Consider the following 13,342-nt stretch of genomic DNA (forward strand, 5'->3'; position numbering starts at 1 on the left):
AAGAATTACCCAGAATGCTAGTCTATGACATCATATAATAATTAATCTAAAACCTAAATGTATTTTCTACATAAAGATAAAATGTTACTGCCTAATTAAGGCTAACCTAGCCTAGTGGTATGAGTCACATGGTTACAAACCAACGGTACCCGGTTCAATACCCGTTCTCCGCAGAAATTTTTTATTTTATGTAAACATTCAAAAAATTATCAAAGTAATTTTTTTAATTTCACCCTCTTACATTAAACAACAAACTGAAACAAGTTTCCAGGAAATCTAAAACCACCTGCTAGTGCGGTTTCGGGGGGGGGGGGGGGGGTGGGGGGGGTGTTAAATCCTTTCAAGATGGCGGAAAGAGAGGTGTTCGAAAGAGAGTTGTTGATACTCAAGTTTAGCACATGTGTCAAAGAATGAACTCAGCAAAGCATATGGCCATGGGTATCGTCTTAACGTTAAACATAATTTTATGTGTTTCAAAGGATCTATGGTAGTCATATAGTACTGACCAAAATAATTATGTGGAAGAGAGTGATTCCATTAATACTAACACTGAGAATTACTCTTTGCAATTTACAACAGACAAACGAAAAACTTTCAAAGTGGTTGATGAAAAAAAAAATCATTGAAAGATCTGCTCATAACTTTTTATTTTAGTACACATTGCAATGCATGTAATAAGTTCGCCTGTCTATTTCATTGCAGGCCACTCAACTACGGCTCTTTGAAATAAACAAGATTTGTCTGGCTTTTTAGCTAAGACCACGTAATTAGTGCATATTTCACTTGAAACCAGTGTCATTTTTTAACTTGTTTCAAACGCCTTGAGTGAACCAAATGATCTCTATTGATATACGTGTAGAAAAATGAATATTAGGCCTAATAGTTTTTCATAACAGTATTTACTTTTCGATAATATTGATATGGTATTGATAGCCAATTTTGCAATGGGTTCGCAGAATACCGTAATATGTAGGTTTTGCCAGGAAAAAAATGTCTGCACCTTTTACTAGAGAATAAAGACTTTCATGCAAATGCAGATGAGTTAAAAAGTTATCTTCTTCAAATTCCAAGAACAAATTCAGTAGGTTTAAGAGTGCAATGACAGCCATTTTCCCTTTAGTTAACGAATGATAATCTAAGTTTATATATTATCTGTCTGCAAATAAATTTAACGATAGATTATGCTGATAAATGTACACTATAATTTGCATTCGTTAACTATGGTCAAAAGAGTTGTAAATCATAGTTTCACACTCGTGAAACTATACTAATCAGATAAACCATGATAAACTATGTCAGTATATTTTGCAATCGCAAATGGTTGTTTTCAGTTTTAATTATACATGTAGTTTTACACTTCTGAAACATAGATGATGGCGTTAACATAGGGTTGACAGACGTGAAATATAGATTATCGTCGAAAGCTATAGTTTTACAACCGTTAAACCCATTTTATCGAATCTTAAACTATGATTAACTCATTTTTTGTGAATTTGACGTGCCATATCTTATACCCTTTTTCATCGGGTTTGATGTTCCGAGAATAGTGAATTGAAAAATGGCTGCGCCCATGTAAAACTTTCTCCTCTACTTTCCATTTACCCATAGGATAGTTTTGTGGTAAGTATTTTCTTCAAACAATTATATCCTTAATCTTCATAAAAGTTAAAGAAATGTTTACAATGATGAAATACACAAGAAATTGATAATTGGAACATTGGTGTTCACTATGTACAAGTATCGCACAGCCCCATAACTCCGTCACTACCCCAACTCCGTCACTTTCGGGAAACTCCTCGCCGTTTCAAGTCAAGTGCAATTATGTCAACAATATTTGCATATCAAATATCTTCAATCAAATGTCAACAATTTACAACGGTAAATTTAAGAATATGTTCAAACACAACAAAATTACACCTTGTTCGATCATTTTATGCAACAATAACGATATTTCTGATACATGGGCCCATTTGATGATTTACGGTGGTCAGTCATTTTAAGAGAGGTAAAGATGAAGAATTTCACATGTAATTTGCTTTTTATTTAGGTTATTAATACATTTTTTCAGTCCACAGTAGCGTTTATGCACTACACTTGATGATAACGTCAAATCGCTCATGCCGTAATTTTTGCCTTATACAGGGTTACAGATATATGCCCTGTGTCGGTATTTAGAATATGCTACATTTATTAAGAATGTAATAAATAAATAATATTATCATAAATATATACATTATTGAAATGATATATTTGAAATGTGTAAACACAGAAAACAAATGGCATCCTTACATTCTGAAAAGGTCATTGTGATTGTTGTTACAAGGACCCATTTTTTAATCTGGCGATCATTTCACTGATGAAATTAAGTACAATTTAAATTGTATACACCAATTTTACTTATTATAACTTGGCCTAGATACAAGTTGAGTTTAAACTAAATTGTTAATGTGTCTCCATTCTCTGACATATCATAGATCATGTGGGTGACGGAGTTAGGTTTGTAAGTTATGATAGCACGTGTGATAAATGTGGTATTCAGAAGGCTTATTTGAATAATGATAAAAAATATTTTTGTTAATAATTTTATAAGTTGTAACGTTTCAGGTTATATTTAGTGATTGCAAATGATAAAAACCGCAAAAAATAATTTACAGAGAAACACGGAATATTTTCTGCTTATGGTGACGGAGTTTGGGTACTCGGGGATAATTGTGTAGTCAGTCTCAACGAGATTTCGAGAATAAAAATTCCTGAATAACGTCTTTTCCAAACGAAATCACTCAAAATTTTTCATTCTCGACTGATCTTGCCGAGGCCAAATACAACCGTACAACACTTTGCATCAAAGACATACAGTACCGATCAGACCCAACGTAATGGAAAGTAAACCCCAACTAAACCCTGGGTTTACTTTCTGGGTTTACTCTGGGTTTACTTTGGGTTTACTAGAGTGGACCCAGAGTAAACCCAAAGTAAACCCAGAGTGTACACAGAGAGTAAACCAAATCAGAAGTATACCCCTGAAAAGAGATGCTAACTGTGTATTCGGAATATACAAAGGGTAGGAATTACAGGCAGTAGGATGGTAAGATAAAATACTAGTCTGTTTCACACTTCAGTGCATACAGTTGACCTCAAAAGCAATTTCAAAGTAAACCCAAAGTAAGCCAAAGTAAACTCTGAGTGGACCCAAATTCTCAAAAAATAAACCCAGAGTAAACCCAAGTAAACCCAAAAAGTAAACCCGGGGTTTAGTTGGGATTTACTCTGGTGTTAGGTTGGGTCTGATCAGTACTGTAAACAGATAAATAGTCTCTGTTTGCATATATCAGCTTTCATTAATATGTAAACGGTGTGATCGTTGGACTGAGCGCAGATTTAATATAGTGCAGTTTAATTTTTGTAGAACAAATTTTATTTGAAACGCACACCGTAGGATACGCCTGGTTGCCTACTCAAATCATTAGTCAAAATTTAACTAAACGTCGCGTGCTCAGTCTACATTATGATGTCATGTCTCATACGTAAAACATACATGTTTTGTCTTTGGAAATAGCTAAAAAGAGTTAAGTTATTTCGAACATTTTTTTTATTTCTTCTTTCATTTTTTATCAATATAATTCATATAAATGCCGCTGTAAAAACTGAATACTTAATTCAGTATCTTAAAGATCAGTTCCTTGAAGTTAATGTTTTTATTTTCCATCTGATAATTTGATAAGACATACATAGAACCAGTCATGTTTCTTGATTGAAGCACTATTGAAACTAATAAATCTGATGTCCTCTCTTATTTCTTTTAATTCAGATTACCTTCTGTTAAAACACTGGAACATTTTAATCGACTTTGGGAGCAATAAACATCGATAAGTACCAGTCAATCAATGATTGAAATAACTTTTAAAAACAAAATGGCTGCCAATATGGCGGCGCCCCGGGCTGGAAGAATTTTTTTTTGGCCTTATAAGTACCCCTGATTCAACTTTCATTTTCCACTGATTTTTTTATAGTTACGTGTTACCATAAATCCTCGCTTCGCTTGGTATTAATACCATTCATTATTATCACTGTTATGATTGGGTATCCTATTCTACATTTTTATGTTTAAATACAACACTTTATTTGTTTGTTGTACTACTGTTGCATTTGAATAGTTGGATGTATAACAGATTAATACAGTAATCAAAAGACTGCAACAAGTTTTGAGTCCTGAATATTATAGCAATCAACATTTTTTTTTTTACAAAACACTGTGTGGTCTGGATGAAAACAATTGTACGATTTAGCACAGGCCTTTTAATTTCTATCAATATTAAGCAGTTAATTGTATGGGGAGAGAGAGAGATAAGGTATATATCTCTCTGTGGTTTGAGTACAAAGCTCGTTCCTTGTTTTTTGAGTCTGCTCGCTAAGCAAGCAAGTCCTTGTTATCATAGCCGTTTCTGCCAAAGTTTTGCACGACATTATTCATGCACTAAAGAAAATAGTGCATGCATTAACAGCTTTTGTTTGCATGATTGCCAGTTTGAAATGGTTTAACAATCTCATCTTATTTTTTCATATTTATTTTTAAAAGTTTTTCTTGATGATGTTTAAAACTTAAAACAAATCAAAGTAGTTTTTGTTCAATCGCTGCCCATGAATTCGACAACTTACATGGGGCAAACCTTGTTCCTTATTGATGAACGTAACTATTTGAGAAGTTCCGAATGGAAATGTCATAAAATCCATTTTTAGAAAAAGCCTGTTTGTTTTTCAATTGAGCGCGCAAGCGAGAAGACACTTGCTGTCACGGATCTCTTGGAGTGGATTTTGAGAACACATGTGAATTGATAATGTGCGATGAAATGCAAATAGTTCTTATTTCTTCGTTATTGAAATATACTGGTCCTTTGTCTCTATCCTACATAGCGCAGGGACGCCTTAATATTGCTGCGTAGAGGAGGATATCTTAATATTATTATCTTATAATATATGATAAAGGTGGTCTCATATGTCTGCCACAATGAGCTCTGTAATCTTTGTTACCTATGTTTAATTCATTTACAAAAGACAGAAAAGAAATTTTATGTATTGCTAACAATGTGATAAAAAAAAATTCATCAAAATATTGACAACATTTCAGAGCGAGTCAACTTTTGGGCCCTTCAGGCCTTTGATTTAATTCTGGGCTTTTACTGATACATGTACACTGTATATCCTAGCTATGCTTTGTCTATAAAAAGAGCAATATATGGAATAAAAATGACTTTATAATCAAGACTACAACATTATACAATAGCTTACATCTCCATATACATACGTGTATATGTACAACAAGGTTCAAAATACTTTTTTTATTTTTTGCTTGGACTGTTTCATTTTTCAGTATTATGTGAATTCAAAATTTAGTTTTTGGATTGCAAAATGAATAAAATATTGTCATTTATTGTCTCCAAACAGCAGATCACTGCAAACAACTTTTCACACCTGTGTAAACTGGTGTTCACTTAGTTAAGCTTAATCAAGTTTGCCCTTAGAGATTCAGCTTTGCTATTATGGGTATGTAAATGTACTGAAGCCTTCATCACACAGGTATTTCATATGTAATGGAATGGGAAAAATAATGAGAACCAGACCAGGACTGAACTGGAGCCCCCTGAATCTTCAGTCAGGTGCCCTACCAACTGAGCTATCTGGCGCTGGTGTCATATAATATTTTGAACCTGGCGATATATTGAACCCCGTACTTATTTCCATTTCCCATTGCACAGGGGGTTCAATATATAATGACCGCTATATTTTGAACCCCCCTCTATTTTTCATTGCTATTGGAGAGGGGGGTCAAAATATTATGGCTGCGATTTCTTGAACCCCTCCAATAGCAATGAAAATTAGAGGGGGATTCAAAATATTGCGGCCATAATATTTTGAACCTTCTCTAATAGCAATGAAAGTTAGAGGGAGTTCAACATATTGCGGCTATAATATTTTGAGCCCCCTCTCCAATAGCAATAAGAATTAGAGGGGGTTCAATATATTGCGGCCATAATATATTGAACTTAGGGTTAAATATTTAATAAGGGGGTTAAATATTTTGCAGTGATATATTGAACCTGGGTTCATAACATTGCATAATGTATTGAACCCAGGGTCAGTATTTTGCGGTATCAAAATATTATATGATACTGGTATTAGAACAGATCTAGATCTGACAGTCACACATATGTCAGCCTTATATAAAAGATTTTGCTATGTCCCTTTGCCTTTTAATATGTAAATAATTTTAATTATTTCGTAAATTCTGATTATTTTTTAGGTCTGGAAACATGGCAGAGAAGAATGAAACAGATTTTATCCTTAATTACATGTCAGAGGTGGAAGCTGTGGCAGAGGAAATTCTGACCAGCAAGCAACACATGATAGAACTCGACAAAAAAAGACAAAAGAGCAGAGAAGCTATCAGGTTTGTTCATGATCATTTTGGTTTACTCAGAAGAAGAGATTTGTGTTTTGTTGTTGTCGGCTTTCTTACTCCTATTTCAGTTTTTTTTCTATAACATGTCTATTAATTTAATTATTATTATTATAAGTTAGTTTCATTATTTAAGGACCTCTCTGCAGGCACCTTATATAGTCTGTCAGGTTCTCTGTCCGTCCTCCACCCATCTGTCTATTCAATACAACTTGTCCAGGGCTTTTTTTTTCCTGTGGTCCAGTCTGTTTTACATTTCACCCACAGAGAACCTTTCGGTAAAGTGTGTGCAGTGACCTTGAACCAAGTTTCTAAGTCTATGATTGAGGTCATAGCAGAACTACATGTAAGCAACTATTCCTTGTGACAAGTTGTCTGGACCATATATTCTAACCCCTAAACCCAACTCACTCATATTTCTTCCACAGAGAGACTTTAACAGAGTTAAGTGTGTAGAGACCTTGAACAAAATTTCTAGATCAAAATTCAGCGATCATGTCAGAGCACTGTCAAACTTGTTTTGACCATATATTCTCTTTCCATAACTCCATTTTAGTCATACTTCACCAAAAGATTGCTCGTTGGTCATATTTCTAGGTCAAATGTGAAGGCCATAGTAGACTTGAATAAATTACACATTTGAACCATATATTCTCTCCCCATGGCTCACTCTTGGTCAGACTTTACCAAAACACTGCCTTATGATGTATCAGATACATGCACATTATAATGTGATTAAACTTCATCACCATGTCGTAATTGTTGGCTGTTCACTCTTTGGGTAATAGAAACTTGTTTACATTATGTGCCTACATAATTGACACAGATTTTTAGTAGAGGCCAGCATTATTTTCAATTTCTTTTAGTGGACAACTGACTAGTTTCATCATACTGAAAAACCACAGTCTTATTCTAGAAATGTTTTGTTTAATAAAATGATACAGATGCGTTTTTAAAATTGCAGAAGTACATGTAGGTTAATCAGGAACATTTGTATTTGATATTTGGATATGAACTTGCTAGGTTGAAAGGCTTTTTAGATGATTTGATCATGTACCAACCAAGTTTGTATTCCTGTGAACTTTTTAACATTTCTGTTTATTACTCATATTTACCTTTGAGAAAGGCAATTCTTTCAGAATTATTAACATAACTGTTTTCTTATGTTTACACCGTCAAATGGAAAGCCTGCATGTGTAATCATTATGACATCATTAAAATGTTCATGTTCAAAATTACCATTACATGAGAATTATATTGTTTTTTAAATTATTGTACCATTTTCACCTGTTTGTTTCTTAGGCTTTTTTTTTTTTTTATATCAAGCAGTATATATGTTATATGCTATATTCAGTATATTGATAACAATGTATTGTAGGGTACTACAAAAAGATAAAACTTCAACAAAACAGTGGGTCTGTTTTGGCAATATGTTTATCAAGATGCCATCTAAAGAAACAAAGCTGCTGCTGGAAAAAGGTAAGAATAGTGGTCAACACATATTAGAATTCTTGTTTGCTTTTGTTTGTCGTCATATACCGGGTAGTTGGCCACAAAACGTTTTGTAGGATTATCTCTCTTTAAGCATGCAAGGATGTCTCCCATGAGGAAAAAGAACAAATTTAATTGCAAGGCATTGCTTCTGAGAAGTACTGTTTAACTTGCTTGTCAATCGTGAATCAGCTAGTACTTAAAGCAATATGAGCTGCAATTTTCATGAAGAAATTTTTTTTCTCGAAAATGTTATTTTCTACTAAAATGACAAAAATATCATGGTTTTTAAATTTCTTTTCGCCATGTTTTTGTGAAAAGGGACGTAAAGGTAATTGGAGCGAAATCGAATTATTGACGTCCTGTACAAAAATTGATTTGCTATATGTTCTTTAGAAGAAATATCTTTCCTCTGTGAAAAATTAGTGATTTTTTCCAACTTAATTATCATAAAAGTTTAAGTTACATGCAGACTGAGCATACAAGCAGGTTTTTACAGCAAAATAAAATTCTAAAAAATACAGCTCATATTGCTTTAAATAAACAACTGTTTCTCCCTTTTGGTATGTCTCATAAATAAGTGCATGTTGCCATGCGATCAAAACACATAAAGAAGTGTGGATCTAGATGCAGTAATGTGTGATTATGCTTATATGTTTAGAAAGAGGATTGTTTTGGATTTTTAATATGGAAATTTTAACTTGTCTCCTTGTTGTTTGTGAAATTTAGATTAATTTTTTGTGCAGTTGATAGAAAATATCATTGATTATGTAGAAAATTAATTATCTTTTGATATTTTTACAAAGATTGTGCTTTGCAGTAAAATATTTAAAAAGAATTTTGAATGATACACTCAGCTGATCTATAACAGTGTTGTTTCATCATTGTACATTGTACATAAATTTTTGGTCGTGAAGTTTTGAATATTTTCAACTTCTCAACAACAAAAAAGATGCAGGGATCTTAAGCATAATACGTGTTTATGGTTTGTAGCATTTTAGAGAACTAGGAACTTATCTGTAAAATTTACTGTCCCCTCTTTCCAATTATTGCCTCTGACTTCTTGACATATACCAGGCAAAAAATTAATTAATAAAAATTATGAAATTACTGATTCTTTGGTCAAGGGTTCCCTTATATTAGATCTTCTCTACTCTGAGACATTTAGCAGACAAACTGAGTGTTTAATAATTAGGACGACCATTTAAGGAATCCTCAGCCAGATTTGTGAAATTTATAGCTCCCACTCTCCTGAGTTTGAAGTTGTGATGAGGTTTGAAGAGGGTATGCTGTTGGTTGTCATTGGTCATTTAGTAAAAAATGCAATTAATAATTTCAAAATATGCACAGAAACATCCATGGCAACAAGTTAGGTTTATGTTCATGTAGCAATACCTTTGCAATTGGTACAGTGTACAGATGCAGTGTCCAAAATTAATATGTCAGCCAAAGGCTGTGAATGAAATAAAGAAATCGCCTAGATTTGGTATAAGAGAAATATGAACTAGTTCACCTTGATGTTTGGGTAAATATCCATGTTTGCAGTATGCAACACTGATAGTATTTGCCTCCATTATTATAAAATTAACAGTTGATTTGAAAGCAAATGGAGGTAAATCTATGTTGACTTATTATACATTATTTACAGAGGTGGGTCAAGAGCTCCTCGTATGACAAAATTGAAGGGGACACGATGATATACAGTTATTCTTGTGTTGAGCATAGAAGCTAGGTCATAAAAAATTCTCTGATAATTGAAATTTTCAAATAAATAAAGTTTGAGAGCTTTTGTCATTGGTTTTCTCTGGGTGTGGTATTTAATGTTTCCATCAGTTTGTAATATTCAATCTACAGATAGCATGATTATACGATATGAAATGTTCTCTTAAAAGTGAAACAGATTCTTAGTTCTCCTTTAGCCATTGATTTTATATTATAAGAAACAAGTTATCCAATATTTAGTAAATGTGTAGGAAAAAATTGTTTGATGCAGAACAATCAAATTTAAAGAGTAGCTGTTCATGATCTTATGGTGCAAGCTGCTAAACTTAATTGGAAGTAAACATGTTTGACTTAAACCTGATTTGTTAATACTAGTTTTTAAAGGAATTGCATTGGATGTGCCATGGCCCTCAGCAGTGGATTAGGTTTTATGACTTGTGTTTTATTCTTTCAAAATTTGCAGTGGAAAGAATTCAAAGGTAGTGATGATGATTTGATGATCGATGAGAAAATGAACAAAAGCATGGGGTCACCAACTGAGCTTATCACAAAAATATTGTCAGTTATTAAATGCTATGGATAATCAGTTTAATATAGACTGATAAAGATTTAGCTTATCTATGTGTTTGTTTGTAATATATAAATTAATCATTATTATCATTGCAGATTGGCAAAGATAGTAAATATAATTTTGAAAAAAATAGGCTTCATTTTGATGATTTAAAAGGAATGATTGAACCTCTGTTCTCTGCTGTGGGGTTTATGTTCTTCGATTTTATAATTCAAATTATTTATCACATATCTGTGGACATATAAAGCCATCATTATACCCTAAACAAACATTGGGGCTGTAATTGATTACCATTTATATAGAGTCTACAAGGAAATAGATCAGGCTGTAAACTGCTGTGCACAATAACAGGAAATTATTGGTGGTAGTCAGAGCTACAGGACATATTATTGTGTAAAAATCTGGAGTCTAGACAGGGAATGCTGTATCATTTTATGCTGGAATTAAACTAAAAGCAAATGATCTTATTACCATGCTGTTTAGATTTAGAATTCCATTGTTGTGCATTCCCCTGCAGAGAGGCGTCCACAAGAGATTAATGGACAGAACAAATACATCTGTATCTCATATTTTGAATACTTGTACATGTCAATCGATAGGATGACAAAAGTTTGAATCTCAATGCAAATGTTTAGTAGTAAAGGAATTGTGTTGTGATCTTATCATGTTTTTCAAATTGAGAAAAAAGGGTGATGTAAATTTGATCTATTAATGAATGAGTTCAAAGTACTGGTATATGATATTATAATAATGATATTGATTTTGTATCATTGGGGAAATTAAGGAAAAATATGTCTCGCAGGAACCAGTTTTGATTTGCTTTTGTTTGGAGAAAATTGAAATGACAAATGTAGATGATTGTGGCAAATTCACTCTCAACTACGTTAAATTAAATGGTAATTTGTAAAATGTGTGTGTTTTATTGATAAATAGTGGATTCCCTTTCCTCTTTCTCATCTACAAAAAATGCTGATATTTAAAATATCAAAGGAAGGTACTAGTAATATACTGTCATGTTGTGTTCATCATCTCACCATTTGATGTTAAAGATGTTAAGACAATGACACATGTCTAATTATTTATTTTTTAATTATTTTTTGCACTTGGTCATCTTGTGCAATCATTTCTAATTTGGACAAATATCAAAACAATGCTAATCACCATTTTCCTATTAAGAGCAGACTCTCTGATTTCTACATAGGTTCATTGTTATTAAAATTGAAAATCACTACATTACATTGGTGAACAAATTGTAAACTGAAAACCTAAGACCTCATTTCTCGAAGAAAATGATTTGTTCAATAAAAATGAATTATTTTTTTGTACCAAAGCTTGTCTTAACACTTTTCACTACAAATTTCTATTCATAAAGGTTTACCTAAACTTATCAATATTTATCTTAGTTTTCCATACAATTTGTATCTTCCAGAATTCTTGCAATTTAAACAAGGAGAGAAGTGTTAACCAATATGACTCTAGAATGCAAACTGGTTATGATACAGCTGCACTAGTATTAGCAAATTAATTTTCTGTAGAAAAGTTAAAACATCTAGAAATTCAAGAAAATGATTTGTTCAATAAAAATGAATTATTTTTTTGTACCAAAGCTTGTCTTAACACTTTTCACTACAAAGTATTTTAGTTACAACATTTAAGTTTAAATGTGTTTGAAAGTTCAGACGTCATATTTTTATTAATTTAACATATATTTATTAAAAATATAAATGTTATAAAGTTCCAAAATGAAAGAACTGCGAACGCTAACGCCCGTTTCCCACCTACATTTTACATCCAAGTATTTTGGAATTTCTGTCAGGTATTTAAAAACTAAGTTTTCTACTAAAAAGTATAAACAAATCCTAATCAATTTTTATCAAAATAAAATTTGTAATCAAATTAATAATTTTTAAACAAAAGTTTTGCTAACGCGGGGTCTAAATTTTTTTTCATTGAAATCGGTCGCTATGAGTAAGGAAAATATTATTTAGCGGCCGGTATGTGAATAAAAACTTAATAATCACATGTTTACGTTGGATATTAAAGTTAATTTTCATTTTAATTCATATTTGTTAATTATATTTTGAAACCTTACAAAGCAAAATGCCTTTTTTGGAATGGATTTTAGTCTGTAGACATATGTTCCCCCCGTGAAACAACAAACCCTTTGGTATAAATATGCTAAAAAAAAACAATATAAAAAACCCCTCAAAAGGAATTTTTGTTTCACTGGGGGGGGGGGGGGGGGGGGGGGAGGGGGAATGTTTTATAAAAAAAATTCCGTTTGCCGTTTTCATTATCAAATAAGCTATATTTTAACCCAAAATACATAGTTATCTCTCTTTTTTTAATAAATCATTTATGTTTAATATATACATTAATGTTTACATTATTATGAAAAAATAAATCTAATTAGACAATTATCAAAAAATGACTTTTAGTTAGGCGGCTAGACAATGCTATCGTTCGCAGTCCTTTCATATTGTTTTGATAAATGTTATACTTAAAGAATTTGCATTTGAAGAGAAAACTTTAAAAAAAGTATTTACAAAATACATGACATAGAATACAAGAGGTTTTTTTTAAAATTAAAAGTAAATTTAACTGGGTAGAAAATAATGGCAAGATAATTAAATAATTTCATCCATTCTTTTTTTTCTGCTCTTTTTTCCATGCTTAATAAATTAAATCATTGCTGACATAATATTTATTGATGTATTTACGAGATTTGAGAATCACTGTATATCATTGCTAACTAACACCTAAGCACTAGCTTATTATAACAATAATTGATCACAGAGAGTGTACAATGCATGTACGTAAACAAATGTGATCACAGCCAACAAAGCGACCATATATTAAAGTGTCTCATCAATTCGGTCAAGGTGAAAGTTGAGAGATATAAGTGAGCTTCAAAACACTTGATAACAGACGTTACAATCATCATAGTGATGCGCAAGTTATTTCAGTTTTACGATAAAATCTTCACTGTGTAAACTTTTAAATAACAGGTGTTCTGCACGAAGTATATCTGGACTTATACACGTATTTTATTATTTTTTAAAACTGCAAAGTCAAAAAAATACAAAAAGTCAGCAATTGGGAAG

At 32.1% G+C, this 13,342-nt stretch overlaps 1 protein-coding gene across 3 annotated transcripts in view; it reads left to right on the forward strand.

The window, feature by feature from the left end:
• Positions 1–1,538: 1,538 nt before the first annotated feature.
• LOC128164589 (p53 and DNA damage-regulated protein 1-like) overlaps positions 1,539–13,342 on the forward strand; it is an 82,962-nt gene continuing 71,158 nt past the window's right edge. Inside the window, exons 1-3 of one of the 3 annotated variants that reach the window (XM_052828518.1) lie at positions 1,539–1,620; positions 6,299–6,445; positions 7,833–7,933. In XM_052828518.1, coding sequence (XP_052684478.1) covers positions 6,309–6,445; positions 7,833–7,933 — 238 coding nt within the window. In that variant the 5' untranslated portion in view covers positions 1,539–1,620; positions 6,299–6,308. Of the gene's footprint in view, positions 1,621–5,557; positions 5,655–6,298; positions 6,446–7,832; positions 7,934–13,342 lie in introns of those variants that run through there. The other 2 variants (XM_052828519.1, XM_052828517.1) reach the window with 2 other exon arrangements.

The sequence above is a fragment of the Crassostrea angulata genome, chromosome 10 (assembly GCF_025612915.1).
Source record: "Crassostrea angulata isolate pt1a10 chromosome 10, ASM2561291v2, whole genome shotgun sequence".
Taxonomy (NCBI): domain Eukaryota; kingdom Metazoa; phylum Mollusca; class Bivalvia; order Ostreida; family Ostreidae; genus Magallana; species Magallana angulata.